General features: G+C 47.6%; 2 protein-coding genes across 18 annotated transcripts in view; one reads left to right on the top strand and one right to left on the bottom strand.

Moving 5' to 3' along the window:
- Positions 1-679, top strand: part of ACSBG1 (acyl-CoA synthetase bubblegum family member 1) — a 38269-nt gene extending 37590 nt beyond the window's left edge. For all 16 annotated transcript variants that reach the window (XM_036916056.2, XM_036916064.2, XM_036916057.2 and 13 more), the window contains one exon: positions 74-679. In XM_036916056.2, coding sequence (XP_036771951.2) covers positions 74-156 — 83 coding nt within the window. In that variant the 3' untranslated portion in view covers positions 157-679. The remainder of the gene's footprint in view (positions 1-73) is intronic.
- Positions 680-939: 260 nt separating this feature from the next.
- Positions 940-15900, bottom strand: IDH3A (isocitrate dehydrogenase (NAD(+)) 3 catalytic subunit alpha). Of its 2 annotated transcripts, none has more exons than XM_036916067.2 (11): positions 15792-15900; positions 12211-12273; positions 10155-10238; positions 8599-8713; positions 7495-7682; positions 6880-7013; positions 5984-6086; positions 5821-5885; positions 4881-4965; positions 4301-4453; positions 940-2390 (listed from the first exon to the last, which is right to left on the bottom strand). In XM_036916067.2, exons 1-11 carry the CDS (start codon positions 15816-15818, stop codon positions 2307-2309), a joined length of 1101 nt encoding a protein of 366 aa, XP_036771962.1. In that variant the 5' UTR covers positions 15819-15900; the 3' UTR covers positions 940-2306. The 2 variants fall into 2 exon arrangements, with proteins under 2 accessions (XP_036771962.1, XP_036771963.1); XM_036916068.2 differs by having other exon boundaries at positions 12235-12273; positions 15792-15874.
- Between the last annotated feature and the right edge of the window lie 2390 nt (positions 15901-18290).

Here is an 18290-nt window from a genome sequence, read left to right as displayed (position 1 = left end):
GTCTAGGTTTCACCACACACCTCAGATCTCCCGGGGCCTCAGGCTCACTCACTTCTTCCACTGTCTCTTTCAGGTCCCACAATGAAACTGAAGCGGTTTACAGTTCTGGAGAAGTACAAAGACACCATCGATTCCTTTTACCAAGAGCAAAAGTAATTGGGGGCCACCCTTCCACAGACAGCGGCCTTTCCGAGCACCTTCGGGCTCCAGGTCCTCTGCAGTTTGGGCACAGGGCCTGGCAAGCCCGCAAGGTCTCAGGGTAGGGGTATGGCACTGCGTCCAGACTTGGGAACTGCTGACAATTCCCAGGAGCTTTGCATGTGGACAGTTTTAATATTAAGTATTGCTTTTTGATCAGATGACAAATGAGATCAGCTCTCCTTCCAGAACAAAAGGGCTGCAGTCTTGGCTTTAGTTGCAAGTAGACTTAACAGGCTGCAGCTCACTTACCCAGGCCAGCCTGTGGCAGGCTGCGCTGAGGGAGGAGGAAGACGGTGGCTTATGCCAGTGTGGGCTAACAGCCCCACCTACTCCGGAATCACTGGACATGGCCGACCCTCGCATCTCAGTACCAGCACTTCTCACCACACACACTGACTCAATGCGTCACAAAACTGCTGCCTATATCATTGCATTTCACCTGTAATCTGAATAAACTTTCTAACAGAACTGTCAACAAGCACCTGGTATCTCTGTCAGCTGAGCAGGCAGGACCAGCCCAGAGTTGAGGGTACAGGACCACGTGCAATGGGCCCACAGGTGGCTGCTGGAGCCCTGGGATAAGCAGGGATGCAGGGGCACCGGGAGGGAAGGAAGGCATTCTGGTAACAGCAGCTGATGGCTGCTGCCCACCACCTGTCCGACTCTGAGTATGCGAAGCGGCCATTCCTGGCAGCCAGCTGAGCCAAAACCACCAAAAGCACCAGGAAACCACATCCATCTTGTGCGGATCCTTTATTAGTGTGAATCCAAGAATCACTGGTAATTAGGTAGTCCAGTAAAGCAAAGGATGGGGAAGCTTGTAAGTAAAATACTATACAAGACTGTGTGTCTGGTCACAGCTACAAGGACACCCAAACAGGATGTCTGCTGCTGAGAACCCTGTAATCAGGGTTCACCATGCAAGGCTGCAGGTCCACCTTGCGCAGGGGCAAGGGAGGGCAGGCCTGCCTCCAGGTGCCGTCACAGCGGCTGCTCATGAAAACAGCACTTCGTTGCTGAAGACTAAAGAATCGTGCTGGGGGCAGGGAACAGACAGGGAAAGGAGGGGCCTAAATGTCAAAAGCTGAGCCTGAGCCCCAGGGCTGCACCATTTTCGGAATTGACACAGGCTGGGTCTGCTCCAGTCTCCAATCCCATCTCTTATGGGGCAGAGGGCAGGGGATGGTGTTCTGGGGAGGGGCAGCCACTAAAATATGAAATCAGCAGCCGGCAGCCCCACCTCCACAACGGTAGCCAGAACAGACGTGACCCAGGGTTTTCAGCCCATGTTGACAGTGGCCTGCACACTGTCGTGCAGGCACCCAGTCACCCCCACGCCCCACCCAGGGTCAGGACGGCTCAAGGGCTGTGTTACACATGAAGCTCAGTGTGTGTCCATTAAAAAGGAAGTGCCACCCTTCACTTCACTAAAAGCTCTCACTAAAAAGAGTAAATGTCAAGATAACAATTGAACTATGCAGTACCAAATATATTACCTCCTATTAACAGAAATTATATCACCTTTCATTATATACTCCTTAAATCTCAGTCTTCATTCATACTCACTAATTTGTGTAAAGGACAAATCTGTCTTCATTTTCCTCGTCACTAAGAAATACACCACATTCATTGTTTACAATGTGAACATTCCCACAAAATTTCTCTTGTACGTGTTAGAATGTCTTGTGCCATGATGTCAATATTCTGTTTTATTTCTATTACATTTTTCATAAACCAAGGAAATCAGGGTTTTTCTATAAAAAGTTACATTTCTCTTATTAACTCTGCATATTTACAGCTGAGACAAACTGTTTTAACTGATGTGTAAATGTTAATAATGGCAATGATACAGTCCACTTACAGTTGACAGATGTATCCCAGATGGACAGTTAATAAATAACACAGCATTTGGGAAGTCCTTGAAAGAGGTCTACGGTCATCACCTGTGTCCTCTGCACAGACTTTGTTAAGCAAAACGCAAGGATTAGAAAGGTACTCCGTCAAGAAACAAGCAAGCAAAATGCACACACAATGAGAGGTGCTCTCATGTAGGGTCATACGGTGTCCATGAGGAGTGACTGATGCAAACACCACTGGCAGACGTCTCAATCTAAATCCTTTACTCGGCGACAGATTTCTTCTGTGAAGTCTGAGCATTTTGCGTTGCCTCCCAAATCTTTTGTTAAGCTCTGAGAAAAGGAAGAAGCAAAAATAAGAATGTACCCACACACTGAACCAAACCGAGGGTTTTTATTTCCAGCCCGCAGTGAGGCCCCAGCTGAGCAAGGTACCTGACTGCTCCTCCACTTACTCCTCATTGCAAAGTGAAGCCTGCCCGCCCACCCCAGGAACCCAGGGCAACGCCAGCCAGATCGCACGCATGGTGATTCAGCCCTCAGAAGAACAAGATGCTCTCGCTACAAAGGAAGCAGGCAGACTTCCCAAAATCCTCCCTTCGTTCACACAACACACCCTAAGAAAACATCTGATGATGAAGGACATAAAAATGAAGGCCAATCTAAACAAGAGGTTTCACAAAACCCTTGAGGGATTTTTAAAGTTTAAAAACCTGATGACTTATTTGGATCTATTTTTGGAGGCCAAGAAACAAATCCTGAAGTAATATTTAAATCACTAACTCTTAAACTTACCCCTTAAGGAAACTCTCCCACACAGCCCCTCTGTCTTCTACCAGCTCAGCCCCCTTCGCTCCCGAGCAGACTCCCAATCCATCTAACCTCTGGCCCCACTGCATCCTGCACAATCACAGGTTCCTGTGTAACTCAGGCCTCGCTTTGCCGGGTTATAGCAGCTTTTCAACTACTGTTTGAGGATAAAAAAAAAATCATGTGCCCTTCAATATGACTATCAGACTGTTATGGTAAAAACAGGCTTGAATTTCTTGTATTTTGGCCATAAGAAGTAATTTCAAATTACAGAATTTTTTAAAGAGGAGGAGCCCACCTTAAAGCATTATGCTAAGTGAGGTAAGCCGGCCGCGACAGGACAGGTATCACACGATTCCGCTTCTACGGGGACCCAGAGTTATCAGATTCAGGAAGACCGAGAGCAGACGCGCGGCTGCCAGCATTGGGGATGGGCAAGAAACAGGCAGCTAGTGTTTAACAGGGATGGAGCTCAGGCTGGGAAGATGCAAAAGCCCAGAGAAGGAAGGGGGTGCTGGCTACATAGCCGTGTGAATGTCCTCAATGCCAGCGGATGGCGCACTTCAAAACTGTTAAAGTTGACCTCATTAAATTACATATATTTCACCACAACTACAGAAGAAGAGAAGGAGTCCTCAGACTCAGGGTCAGGCTGAGGCCCGGCCTACGAGGCCATGACCCCTGCCTCTCCTCACTTCAGAATAAGCGTCTGTGGGCACAGCTGCTTGTGGACACAGTGCGGCTGCTGGGAAGAAGCCGGATGGGGAACAAAGCCCACAGTGCCACTCAGGAGCTCTGTGACCACAGACGAGTGACTTAGCCTCTCTGTGCCACAGGTTCCTCACCTATTAAATGGGATTAACTAAGTATCTGCCCCACGGAGTAGTAGAGAAGATCAGCTGAGATGATATATGTAAAGAACATAAAATCACGTAGGTATCAGCTAATGCTGGCCACTATTATCACTTCTGTATTACAGACACACCGTACGATGTGTTCCACCACCAGACTACAGGCCGCCCGCACCTACTACTGTCAGACCCTGAGCTTCTTGAGGCCTGAGCCCTTATCTGGGTCCTCATTTTACTGTGCTCACACCTCATAATGCATGTGACTGACATTTGTTGAAAGGAAGAAAAGCTGCCCAGAAAACTAACACATTTGGCCGAGATCACACAGTTAGGAGGACAAGCAGGCCTGAGCTGGCCGACTCCCACCGCACCCCGATGTCTACCTGAGCTTCGGACCCTTCGCTGATGGCACAGGTGGGCCCTCCCTCAGGTAGTGCATGGTGTGTACACACATACCAAGTCCACTCAGGAGGCCCCAAATTCCTTGGCCCCTCGAGAACCGTCACCTGTTCCCTTCATGTGGATGAAATGCAAGGAAAACGCATTTTACCCCACACAAGCACAGAGCGACCGCTAGCATACCTTCCCATCCTTAATCGTAGCGAAACAGGCGGCTTCAATCCTTGCCGCGTGCTCCGAAAGTCCCATGTGGCGCAGCAGCATCACGGCGCTGAGCAGGAGGGCCGTGGGGTTGGCCATGTCCTTGCCTGCAATGTCAGGGGCCGTCCCATGAACCTGCCACGGGGGCAGGTGGGTCAGGAGCGGGACGAGGACCAGCAGCCCCTTCTGGGGAGGCTGGAGCCACCCCTCCTCCTGCACGGTGAACCGTGCCAGAAGAGCTGCTCACCCAGTTCCCCAGGCACGGCTCCTAGAAGTGAAGCCTCAAAAAATAAAGACCTCAAGAACCTTCCAAGTGCAAAAATATGGACTAACAATCTTTCTCGACTTTTGGAAAAGTATTTTAACAAGAAAAGATAAATAATAATGAGGACATGAAATGAGTAAGAGGGAAATGAATGAAAAAAGCAGGTTCCTGTGCCTAAACAAAGCACCATTTTCTTTCAATACCTGAAAAAGCTCAAAGTCACTACATATTCATACAGATGAGCCCCGGGCCCTCATGCCACTGACTGGGACTCTTCTGATGTCACCGGGTCCTTACCGACTCGAAGATCGCGACCCCGTTGGCGCCAATGTTGCCACTTGGTGTCACGCCAAGACCTCCGATCAACCCTGCACACAGGTCACTGCAAAGAAAGCATTTCAAAGGAGCTTTTGAAAAATAAGCATCTCACCTAGCATCCAAACTTCAGTTTTTACATTGTTCTCCACAATAAAAGGAAACAGGGCTTCCCAGAGAAACAGCTGAGCCCAGGACTAGTCAGGAAAGCGAGCCCGAGGCACCCATGGTGCTGGAAAGCAATGACGGGTCACGTCAGGACGACACAGGAGGCAGCTCAGGGGGTGCCCCTGGCCAAGTCGAGACAAGCTGAGCATCTGTATACGTGATGATGGTAACGGGCAGAACGACTGATGGAAATGGAAACTGTACATCCCAACCAACAGAGGTAAGTAAGGAGAGAAGGGGACGCCCACCCCTCAGCAGAGCACGCGGAGAGTGGGCTCCGAATGTCACCCAGTGGTCAATAGCACGTGTGTGCTGGACACTGGGACGAAGACAGACAGGGAGGGCAGGGAGGAGGCAGACAGAGTAAGTCTAATGCCATCTGGGGAACCTGGGCTCCCAGAATTTTTTGTACCATTGTTGTGACTCTTCTGTAAGGCTGAAATTATATCTAAAGTTATGAAATATTTGTAAAGATGACCATCTACCTACCTAGCTACACATAATACAACCCTGAAATCAACAGACCAACAAAACATGTGAAGGACGGGAAGAGGGCACTGAGGCTGACGGGCCACAGCCCCGAGCCGGGTGGGAAACGAGGAGGACGGCCACCCACATGTGGCCACCCAACCGGTTAGGATGCAAATCCCACCAACACTATGCTCTGTAATACCTGATCGAAATGTGTGAGCCGCAACTTATTTCAGAACAGTTATCAAACAACTATGGGCTACACAGGGGCAACTAGACTCACCTAAGGATGTCTCCATACAAATTGGGCATGACAAGAACATCAAACTGGGACGGGTCCTGGACCATCTACAAGGAATGCATTTGCCTGTTTAGATGGAGGCTGCGTGCCTTGTGGACACGCGGGACAACATGAAGGTAGCAGGAAAGCGGGAACACATACTTACATTCAGACATACAGTATCGAGGTACATCTCATTAAATTTAATATCTTTACAGTTTTCTGCAACTTCCCTGCATTTTTGCAGAAAAAGCCCATCTGACATTCGCCTGTATTCAATCAAATAAAAATATTTGAAAGACTTACAGAAAAAGATCGAATCAGAGAAGTAAAGCAAGTTCAAGAATTTAAGTTCCAGAGCCAAGATGTTGAATTTCAATTACAATAAAATATTTTAGGTAGTTAATAAGATGCAAATTCAAAATTTTGGGATACTTCTGGGAGAACAAAAGGGTAAAAATACAATAGTTTGATCCTAATAAAGAAGACCGTATTTTTATAGTGTTGTCCAACAAGAATTAAGACTATCTGTTAATAAGAAAAATGTTAAAGTTGCTTTAAAACATATTCAATTATTTAAATGATTTCACTATTTTACATGCTCAACACTTTTTTTATGCTAGGAGACGTGTTTATACATTTGGGGTTGGCCTTTAATAGACCTCAACTAGGAAAATTTAAACTGCTAGAAAAATACACGGCTAGTTTGGAAATATTTAAGGCCCTGGGCATGGAGCCATTTCAGCCACTCCCACCACTCCACTTCTAAAATGCGACCCCGCCCTCCAGTCGGCACGGCCTTGGCTGACTGGCCACAGCTTCTGGGGACCCAGGGTCTCCAGCGCCTTCTCGTGTAACTCTCACCCCTCCTCAAGCTTCCAGGACCCAAACGTCTGCGCCTTCCAAATGTGCTTCATGCACCCATTGAGGCCCATTAAACACATCACAACACAAGGGAAATGTCTGAAGGTTATTTTACAAGGTTATCCGGACTCAATGAGCAGGTAGAGACAAGAATTGCCCCCGAGAAGACAGAGCCCTGGCCGGCAGGGACAGACGCACATGATGTTGGCTTTGTGCACCGCGGTGACGCTGCTCCGATGGCGGCTGCGGGCATACTCGAAGGCAAACTCAGCAATGCGCCTGCTCGCTTGCTCGGTGATGAGCTTGATGCTCTGCACCACGCCATCCACGATCTGAAAGAGAGGCAGTCCCGCCGAGCCACAAGGGCACGGCGACAACTCGGCACAGGGAGCTGGCAGAGTGTGGACAGGATTGTGAGTGGTACGTAGCAGGGTGCCAACTACCGCGGTTGGCATCACACATATGCCAGGCCAGTGGGGTCAATGAAACACCAGCCCCATGAGGCAGGCATTCCCTGGCTGAGGGAACGAGACGGTCACCTGCCTGAGAGCACATGGGTGGGGCTGAGGATTCAAAACTCAGAGGGCATAGCCCACCGCGTGCCCTGAGCCACGGTCTGCTCCTCCTGGCATCTGCAGCAGCACCGGCGGCCAGTAGCCCGGGACCAAGACAAACACCACATCTCACAGAGGTAAAGGTGAACCCTTTCTGGGAGACACTTTCAACAACTGTCCCAAGCACACAGAAAGCAACCCAACTAAGAATAAAATAATAAAATAATTAAGAGAATAGAAGTATCCGAAATGAACATACCACATGCTCAATCCCACTGTATTCTCCTTCTGTATTCTCTCGGATGGTGACAATATTTACATCAGTGTAAGGGGTTTTATAACCTTCAATTGAGACGCAGGGCCGGACATTTGCGTAAAGGTCAAATGTTTTACGCAGCAATAAATTCATGGATGGGTGGCCTGCTGCTATCGGGGTCTTTAAAGGGCCTGTAATGAAGAATACCCAGGTGACAACAGGATACGTTCTGGTCCTTTCTCCTGTTTTCTTTATAAACACAAGTACATAACATCTATTTGAAGTTCCAATTTTCTTTTTCACGTTTCCATCAGGGCTGTATTTAGGGTCCTTTCTTTGGACATGAAGTGGCTGTGTAGCATGCCCAGCATGAGTGCTTATGAACCAAGAAGGGCAGGCATCCCTGAGAGGGCAGGTGGGGGCTGTGTCCAAGCCTGGCGCTCTCCCACTACGGAGGAGGCCACAGCTGGGCACTCCCAGGGCACCTATCATCATCCGAGCCACCTTGTGAAATGTGTGCTGCCTCCAGCACTACCTTCTCCCTCAGTAAGATACCCTTCATGGAAGCTTTCTGGAATGTCACTGCCTTCCTGCAGGTAGCAAGGACCAAACGTTGTGGCAGCTGCCTGGCATCGTGTGACCCTCACCTCCGCCCTACAAGTACCAACTCCATCACCTTACTTACAAGTGAAGAATAACAAAATAAAACCAAGAGTAAGAGACTTGCTCGAGCCTCCCAAACAGGCAGTGGAAGGATGAAAAGCAATCTGTGTCTGTCTGGATTTAAAGCCTGTGTTGCAATCAGTCACATGCTGTTCTGAATCATGGCCTTAAGCATATGCTAATCAAGGTAATAATAAAAATGAAAAAAATTACGTAAAAAAAAAAATCTAGATGAGGAAAAAGATATCCTTTGATTGGACATTGGCCAACAATACTTATGTTGTACTGGGGAAAAACGCATCCCAGTATGAAAGGCTAAGCATGTTACTGGAAGTTAGCCAGTGCCTTCCTTAGGAAGCAGGCCTCACAGGGCTCAGAGGTGCCAGTCAGAAACGGACCCCGCGACAGAATCAGTCACAACCACCACACACACTTCGAGGCTACCTTTCAAGCCCATCTTGTTCTTATCCATGGACTCCTTGGCTTCTGGAGGGATCATCCACTTTCCTCCCGGTCCTTGGATGGCAGTGACATTGCGCTCCTCCCACTGAATAGGCGCCTAGGTGCCACAGCACAGAGCAGTGAACTGGAAGGACTTACACGCAACTGACTTTCACACTACAGTTACAAGCACACTGGTGAAAACACACAGAAGGGTCCAGGAAGCTCCTGGCACACACAGAGAGATGCCACTCTCCAGCGTGCCAGAGGGTTCCCCACATGACCCTCGTCCAGTCATCACTCCCAGCTGCCACCTGCTCACTTTTCTCAAGACTCTTAACGTGACTCCAATTAGAAATTCATAAGGAGTGGACAAATAAGGTTCACAGAAACATTACATGGTACTGACACACAAGCAAACCTTGAAAACATGCTTCAAACAGAGGTCAATCATAAAAGACCATATAAGATTCTGTTTATATGAAATGTGCAGAACAGGCAAATCTACAGACAGAAATAGTGGTTGCCTAGGGCTGGTGATGGGAAGGAGTAGGTTGGGGTGGGGGGGTTGACTGGCAATGAGCATAAGGTTTCTTTTAAGGTGATGAAAATATTCTAAAATTAGACTGTGATGGCTGCACAACTGTGAATGTATGAAAAAGACTGGACTGAACTGTGTACTCTGAGTGAGCTGTAGGGTATACGAATTACATCTCAATAAAGCTGTTAAAAATAAACAAGATACATTATATAACCTAAGAAGGCAACAGTTTTAAGGTATGAACCAGTATCACCCTTTCCCTCCACTCACATCCTCAGTGTGCGCACGCCAGGCAGCCAGCACCACCTGGGCGTGAGCTAGAAACGGGCTCAGAGTGACAGGGTCCTTGCTTACAAGGAGCTCAGAGCTGAGCACAGCGACCCTGCTTCAGGTCACAGGGGGAATTTGCTATTGTACAAGCATCGTTTCCTCTGTAGGGAATTTAATTTGAAATTCATATAGAAAAACAGTGGAAGTACAGTTTAAACTAATAAAATTCCTCAACTCCAGCTGATGGTATCAACAATGTGATTCAATCTCACACAGCTCACCAAGCAGCTGTAAACAGTAATAATAAAGCATCATGTCAAAGTTCAGGTTTTCTAAATTCCTAAACCAAAAGTATTTTAAAAAATCTTTACCCGGACTGATGGTCAGGCTTTAGAATAATCAATACCTCATACTTGATGATAATACCACATCAGAATTCTATTTTTAAGTCTTTCAAAATCTCCTATGTAGTTTTTTGAAATATCAATTCTATTCTTTCCGGCAGGAAGGCAGAAGGAGGTAGACAAGTGGCCTGGCGGGGCTTGAAGGCTTTAAAGCAGGCCGGGTTCCAGGGCCCAGAACGCCACAGTCGCGCTCTGACTACGGCTAATGGATGCCCTCGGCAGTGAACACCGCCAGGGAAAATCTAGAGCGATAAACAGCACTCACCAACTGCACGCAAACGTGAACAATGTATCCTGGCTTAGAAAACAAGTTGTCGCTTAAAGTATGTTTTAAGCCCACTTACTTTGGCAGCATCAAAAATTTTCATAACTGCAGCTGAAATTTCTGGGCCAATGCCATCTCCTGGAATTAAAGTCACTGTCTGAACCTGAATATAAGAAATCATCAAAGAAGACTGTAAGAGCTGGTTTTTGAAGGTTTAAAAAAGAAAATCACTGACAAATAAATGCGGGGGGGTGGTGGTGGGAGGGGGCTCAAGACCCAGATGCCTTCAAGAACACAGACCTACTTCACAAAGGCTCATCCAAGCGGAGGCAAAAATCAAGAGACTCCAGATTCTACTCTTTACCTGAGTTCAGAGGTTTTAAAAAGAACTTAAGTAATGCTCTCTAGATAAAACAAAAATGAATTAACAAGCAGACTTCTCAAATGATATTTCTTTTCAGACAAACTACAAAAGACCCATTAACTCAATCCTGTATAACCACAGAGAGCAAAAACTTTCAACCATGTTCTCTCACTAAATGCAGAGGACTTCTCATGAAGGCATGCACTCCTCTCCACTGGGATCCTGGAAAGTTTTATTTCTCACACAACTTGCTCAGTCTTACAAAACACTTTTGTATACACTTAGAAAGTACCACTGAGATTTTCTGTGGCACTCAGAAAAAAAGTCAGACTTCACATCAAGAGAGTGTCTCAATTTTTCTGAGTTCTTCTATAAAACTGGCTCCTTAATGACAAAGGTAACCTAACTAAACTCAGCAGTTTATTTGTAACCAGGAAAAAACATACCTGCAAAGTCTGAGTTGTACTTAGACTGACAGGTGAATTTATAGTGTTAACATCAATGACTTATTTCAAAGGCTTCAAACAAAATGAAGCCAGCATTTCAAACATAGAAATAAAAAAGTATAAAGGGAAATGTGAGGGTTTAAATGTGCTAAGATAGTATTTCAGACCTTCTCTCTCCATCCTCCCACTACCTAGCAGTCTGGCCCAACAATGGTTCCCAGCCTTTTTCCATTCCAGTTGCCTGCGTTTTTCATTTTTTAAAATCACTGATTCAAATTTCCCTAGTCTTCTCCTCTAGTGATACTCCCTGAGCCGGTAGGCTAATTGTGTCAGAATTTTTCTGTACATCTGAAGAAATCTTTTTATTTCTTTCAAATGCAACCCCATCCCCACCAGGCTAATGCTTTTTAGTGGACAGCCTGAAAATTAACAGCAGAGAGCCATGAGCACCTCATTAGCTTCAGAATGTGTTTGAAATGCTAGCTTAGCTCTCCCTGAGCTTCTAGGGCAAGTCTCATTCTGCATTTTTTGCATCAACAGAGCCAAAAACCCCTCTGACTTCTTCCTGTTCTCCCAACAGGTAGTAATAATTATCATGTCACCAAAAAATCTACTTTTCTCCCACAATACAGAAAGTAAATGGAAACCCCTCATAGAATAAGATGTTACATGGGAGTATAGGAATGAAATCCAAGTCAGATCCGTAAGAAGGAGGTAAAATATAAACGTATAGGAAGTCACTAACCCACAGTCTTAGAATGCTCTAAAAATGTGGTATCGGCTTTTAAAGCACAGAACTCTAATGCTAGGAATTCCAAAAGCAGCAAATCTAATGAGAAGTAGGTGACCGACTAACAGATTGTCTGTCAGAACTGCACAGGAGAAGCAGAAGCCCACAGGGCGGCTGGATGTTGGCAATCATTCTACTGCTTTTAGGCAAGCTCACAAAATAAAAATGCAAAGCAGGTTTTGAAGGTTCTCAACAATTTTCTCTCAACCTGTACTAGTTTTGAAAAAAACTGCCTTACCACAATGAGATTGTGAGATAAAGTAACAGGCTCAAGGGAATTTCTATTTTTAACAAGGTTCCTTCAAGACATTAATATAACAGGCTTACAGAGCCAGCTGTAATATAATTCTTTTAGATGTGCAAGTGACCTAACAATTTATGCATATTAGCCATAATTAAATATGATAATTGGATAAGTATGGCCAATTTTCCCCTAATTTAAATAAATGTAGAAAAAAATGCTATATAATGTGTTAGAGCATCTTTCTTGAGAAACTTCTAAAAGGAAAAAAATAAAAGACATATTCATACTCACACCACCAGCAAAGCCTCTGGTCACCTGTTTTTGGTTGTGGAGTGCCCCCAGCAGCCGAGAGACCTACATAAACATCAACAAAGAAAGGTCACTTACAGAATCACATTGCCTAGAGCAGGAAGCGGAGAGAAGCCACTTGTGATGGCTGACTGTGCTGCAAGTCTGCACAGGAACATTCAGAACTTCCAAAGAATATCTTTCTCATATATTAGCTCAATGTGGCAGGCTCTCTCAGATTTGAAAACCCAAATATTAAGTTTTCCTTTGCATTGACAGCTTAAGTGTTGTATATTTTAAAATCAACTTTATGAATACAAGTTGTCAAAAGATACTGAAGGTAGAGTGAAACTGTATTTTTTTAGCTCAAATACTGGATTTTTCTTAGATGAATTAGAAGGTTTTATGGCCACATTCTTAACCACTGGGTCCACTGGGGGACAACACATACTCTAAGAAAACTATTCACTAATGGCAGAGCCAGAAGAGTCCTCATTAACCCCACAGCCCAATGCACTCATCACACTGGGTATCAGAGGAAGGATGTGCTGAGGCCACAGGACGACGAGGGGCTGGACCACAGGCCCAACTCCCAGTGCAGTGTTCCTTCAGTTACACCCTGTGCCTATTCTCCTCCCATGAGTATTAAGGAATTGTACTTTATAATAAAACCTAACAAAGTCTGATACTATGTAACACCTATGTCATACAGAATGGGGATTTTAAGTAAATTATTTTTCTTATTATATAGGTAACATGATGATTATTGTTAATTGCTGGCACAGGGGACAGATACAAAAAATGAGAAGTCACCTGGTAACCCCACTACACCAAGATGTTACCACTAGAACATTTTCCCCCACTTAACGTTATTCCAAACCAGAAATATAAATTTTAAAAGGTTATTTTGAACTTTAATGACTCAGTTCTTGAAAACCAGTACAAAGTCAAATTAAAGGATATAATCAAAGGAATTGGGTACACAGACCAAAGGTATTAAAATTCCTTAAGACATTTAGAGGTAAAAAAAAAAAGAGAGAGACTTAAGAAGTAAATTTTTTCCATGCTAGATACATGAGCAAAAATCCATTCTGCATATCCTATATTAGTCTTCCTTTTGGGGGACAGACAGTTCTTACAAGGCCTGAGCCTTCACTGTAATATCGGCCTCTGCTAAGGAGATACCACCTGACAGCCACGAAGGGATGAATGGTGTTCTCCAACCCTGCATCTAGTCACCTCTCCAGACTGAAGAGACAGGGCCTGATCACACAGAATTCTCCATGCCAAAACCACTGCCAAAAATCTTAATCCCAACGTGATTCATCCACCAGCAGAAGGCTGCTTTTGGGACAGAGGGAGAGAGGCCATTTAAGGCTACCCTCAGACAAGCAACATTATACAACTTGCTTGAGTCCTTCTCCCCATCCCCAAGAGAGAAAGACATTCATACAGAACATGCCCAAGTGTTTATGACAAAAAACCTGGGCAAAAATGGATGTAAAATGTAAGTTCACGAGTGCAGACATTTTACTGTTTGTTCATGGTCGTATCTCAGTGCCTAGGGCAGCGCCTGGCTTACAGCAGGTGCTCGATGCATATTTTTTGGGAAAACGGCAGCCAGTCTCAATCATCTCTCTGACAAGTTCCCACCCAGCAAACAGCTTTAATACTTGCAATGATTTTCCTGATCAGTCTTTTCAATGTTTGTCATCTCTTCTCTGTAATCTTAGAATAAGGTAGTAACACATCTACGTCATTAAAATGACCCAGAAATTTAAGTAAAACAAGATTTCTAAAAACACTGACTGTCCTCTACTTTGTAATATGTTTGTACATATATCACATTATTTTATTTCTATAAAGCCTGGAGAGCTAGGTATTAGTGGCCCTTTTCAGATGAGGAGACTAGGGCTGGGCTCAGAGCTGGTTCTGGGCTACCTTAATCCAACTCCTTGTTTCCTTATTTCCCTTCATACTCCAGCCTAAAGCAATGTATTTACACCCCTTAAATGCTTGCTGATAGAGAACTAACTGCCTTTTGTAATATTTTAAAGCCAGAAAGGTCTTTAGAAACCTATTTTTTTCTCTAAATAAACTTTCTTACAGAAAAAAAAATTTAAGCAGCAAATCCCTTTTCCTAAATAAAACCTTAACTGGAGCCCCCAGTAGAGGGATCACTCTTACACCACACCCAGCTCACCCTCCCCATCACTGTGGGGCTTCTGATCCAATCCCTAGAGGGGGAAACTGGCCCCAGAGGTCAAACGACTGTCAGAGGCCTCAGAGGGCATCCATGCCAGAGAACCTCGTCTTCCGATTCCACAATCCAACACCTTCTGAACACCAACTATATGGCTTTTACTTGCAGGCCATACCAAAGGCGAGGCATATTTACCAGCACGTCCACTCTAAGTGCCGCCTGAGCCTCTCATCCTGAAGGCCTAGGGTCACAGCCACAGGTGAATTCCGTATGGAGTGAGCTCAGAGACTGAAGGACTGAATTCTGCTTAGGCAGTGACACAGACACTGCTTAACCTTCAGGAGCAAGTGTGACCTAAGTTACCATCACACAAACCCAGGTCTGAAGAGGGTAAAGGAGAACCCAATCACTGAATAAAACAGTCACTGATGCCCAGGAACCACTGTCTGCTTGGTGACTGCAAGAGAAATACACTGAAAGCTAGGAAGGGTTCAGATTTCTGTGTCCCTCCTGCATGCACCGGATGTCTTCACATTAATTCTCAACAAGTACAGGTATTCTGCAGGGGCATATGAGGCTCAGCGATGTTAAGTGATCTGCCCAAGGTCACACAGCCCATCCGTGGTATTGCCAGGATTTAAACCTAAGACCCCAGTGCAGAGCTCTTCTCAGTAAATCACTGTGTATCTGGCCCTCTCTTTAAACTCAAAACGAAGGAGAAAAGAAGCATCAAATTTTAGAGAACACCAACTGGTCATGGTAGATTTCCAGGGGCCATTCTCTAAGAGAAACAGACCTGAGCGCCTGCGCTTCCCGGCGCCCACCGTCTGCCGGGTGACCTCGGCCGCAGAGCCGGCAGCACGGGACTGAGCCCTGGGAACAGACCCCTGGGTTTCTCTCACTGACCCCCGTGACCTTGAGCTACGACGTCCGCGGACACCCGGATTCCGCGGAGCGACCAGAAGCCGGGGGCGACAGAAGCCCTCCGGCCGGCCCCGACTGCCAGGACGGCCACCGCTCCGGGTCGCAGGTTTCTTCCCCACGAAGGGTCCGCCTCGGAGGCTCGGGCGGCCCTGCGACGCGCAAGGGGCCTCGTGGCCTTCCAGGCGAGGACGGCTCAGGTGGGGGTTCCGCGGGCGCGGACAGCGGCAGGACGCGCCCCGGACCCGGAATCTCGCCCGGCGCAGGCCGGCGGGAGGCACGGCTGCCACCGCAGGTCCCAGGCAAGGGCGGCGGGCCATACGGCCGGCGCCCCCGACCTTGACGCCACGCCCGCCTCGGAGCCGCCGTCGGGGAGCTGCACACGCCGCACGCAGGCCACAGGGCGAGGGCGGCCGTGCAGGGGCGCACCCTGCTTCCCGCCGCCCCGCCGCCTGCTCACCTTGGACATCCACGCGGGCCCAGCCATCGCGCCTCTCACCACGGCGACAGGGCGGCAGCAGTGCGCAAGTGCAGCCCGCTCCCGGAAGCCCCGCCCCAGGGCCCCGCCCCTGGCCCGCCCCGCCGTGCGGACCAATCGCCGGGCTCGGCTCGCGGTGACGCGCAGAGCGCCGTGCAGCGACCCGGAAGCTGCGCTCCGGGAGCGGGAAGGCTCCCGCTGGGGTGTTCGGCCCCGGGTTCCTGGCGGTGTTTGCGCAGCGCCAGCGGCTTCTCGTCGCTCCAGCGAAGGGCAGCTTGCTCATCCCGAAGTATTTATTTCTTTGTTCAGCAGCCTCATTGAGGTGTACTTCAAGTCCCGTAAAACTCGCTGAGTTGGGCCGTTCTCGGTGAGGGAGCAGCTGCGCGGCGGCCGCAGTCCGGGTGGAGAGTGGAAGCGCGCCCTGTGCTGTCAGTCCTTCCCCGTTCCGCATCCGCCTGCCGGTCAGGCTCCTGGACGGCCTCGAGCGCGTCGTTTAAACGGAGACAGGTGCCCAGAGGCTCAAGTGCAGGAGCCTGGAGAGAGCAAACCGGGGCCTGACGTACTCTGGCGGGCCGGACGAGGCTTCGCTGAGGAGCTGCAACCACGCCACCTTCCCATTAGCCCTCCCTCGTCAGCCCCGCCCTGGCTGGGCACCGGGAGATGCAGGGCGCCGGGGCCAGGCCCCCACCCACCCCGGAGAGCGCTCCATCCAGGGAATAGCCGTTCACCAGAAAGCTAATGCCGAGGCCTCCTGGCCCTCCCTTGCGTCCGTCTGTCACCTCTGTTTTTTCAGCCATACTTCCTGTCTCTCCTTCCAGCCCAAAGCTCCGGTGCACAAGCCAAGTAGGACTGCTGGCCAGCCCCTAAATGCCTCCCATACTTCACCCGCCCTGTGCTGGGCCCATTTCCACCTGTTCAAATTCCAGCCGCTTGTCAAGATTCAGCTCGGATGTCGGTTCCTTTGGGAACCCCCAAGACCTGCCCGCGTGCCCTTTCCCCCCACTCGGAGCTCCCCACCCCTGTTTCCCACCTCTCCCGGGAACATTATCACGTTATTGCCCGCTGTGTCCGCGGAGATCTTCCACAGCCCACAGGCATCACTTACCTTTGTTTCCGGAAGAGGGACCAGCACATCCAGAGGACTTGCTGCTCAGAGGCTGTGAAACAAACTGAATGGTTTTCTCCGATTTTCATTTAATCTTGACGAAAACTCTGAAGAAACAGGTACAGCTAGGAAGCAATGATGCCACAAATCACTAAGGCCGTTCTCCCTGCTGAGCTTCCTCCGAGGGGTCATCCAGTTCAGCAGAGGCCCCCAGGCGGAGTCCCTACCAGCTGCACTCCGAGGACAGAGAAATGAATGAGCCCCTCCCGCCCTCCAGGGCTATCGGGGAGACCAGACAAGGTCAGATATGACAGGCGCTGTAACTCTCGCGGGTGGGGCTTGGTTAGGGAAGCTCCCACTATGGAGATGGGGCTTGATTCGTCCTTGAAGAGGTGAAATGTCAGCAGCCCGGGGAAAAGCGTCGAATTCCCCAGAAGCTCAGGCTCTTGGGGCTGAAGGGTATCTCAGAGATTTCCCAGTCCAACTCCCACAACTAGTGCCCCCTGCCTCCCAAGCAGCCTGAGGGAAGTCAGGGAGACAGCGCCCTCTCCCCAGCTGGGACCTGTTCCCCGCCATCACTGCCCTCCCCAAACACAGAGGTTACTTCCCTCTGCATGAGCCCCTTTGTGGCCTCACTCTACCGTTAGTGCCCAGAGACACCGTCAGCAGGTGTAATCAGACCAGATGGTGGGAAGCTTTGCGACTTCAAAGAAAGATCTAGAAAGTGTGCCCTTATTGTAGCACAGCACTATCCAGATGTGTGTCCTTCTAAGAAAATTCCTTAATCAATATGGCAACTTTTAAATTAATAAATCAGCAAAATAAGATGTAGTTCACGTTCCAAATGCCTCTTTTTATTTTTTGCAAACAGAAAACATCTATTTTAGTAGTTTCCCTAGTTTATTTTCCTGAATATTAGTACTTTAATAAATAAGTGGGCAAAGGACCCAAACCATCAGTTCACAGCCAATGAAACACAAATGAAGAAACTTAAAACGTCCAAAATCTTAACAGTATCAGTGCATGCAAAAAAATTTTTTTTTAATTTTTTTATCCCTTTTATTAGAAAGTGTTAATAAAATGTGACTGTCCTGTACTATCTAAGTTACAGTGGAATTGCCACACCCTTAAGTTTTGGCTGGCCCTGTAAATTGCATACAGTCCTTCTGGAAAACAGTTTAGCAACATTTCTCAAGAGCTATTGTGTTTTTACTCTTTGACCTAGTAAATCCATTCCTGAGAATTAATTCCTTGAAAAAATTCAGACAGGCAAAGCCATCAGCACAAAGATACTGATTATAGGATTATCTATAAAAGTAAAGCAGCCTACATGATTAAGAGAGGAAATGCTCATGTAATATAGGGTAAATGAATTG

The sequence above is a fragment of the Manis pentadactyla genome, chromosome 18 (genome assembly GCF_030020395.1).
Source record: "Manis pentadactyla isolate mManPen7 chromosome 18, mManPen7.hap1, whole genome shotgun sequence".
Taxonomy (NCBI): Eukaryota; Metazoa; Chordata; class Mammalia; order Pholidota; family Manidae; genus Manis; species Manis pentadactyla.
The sequence above is the reverse complement of the archived record's forward strand: the minus strand, read 5'-3'. Positions and strand labels throughout refer to the sequence as shown.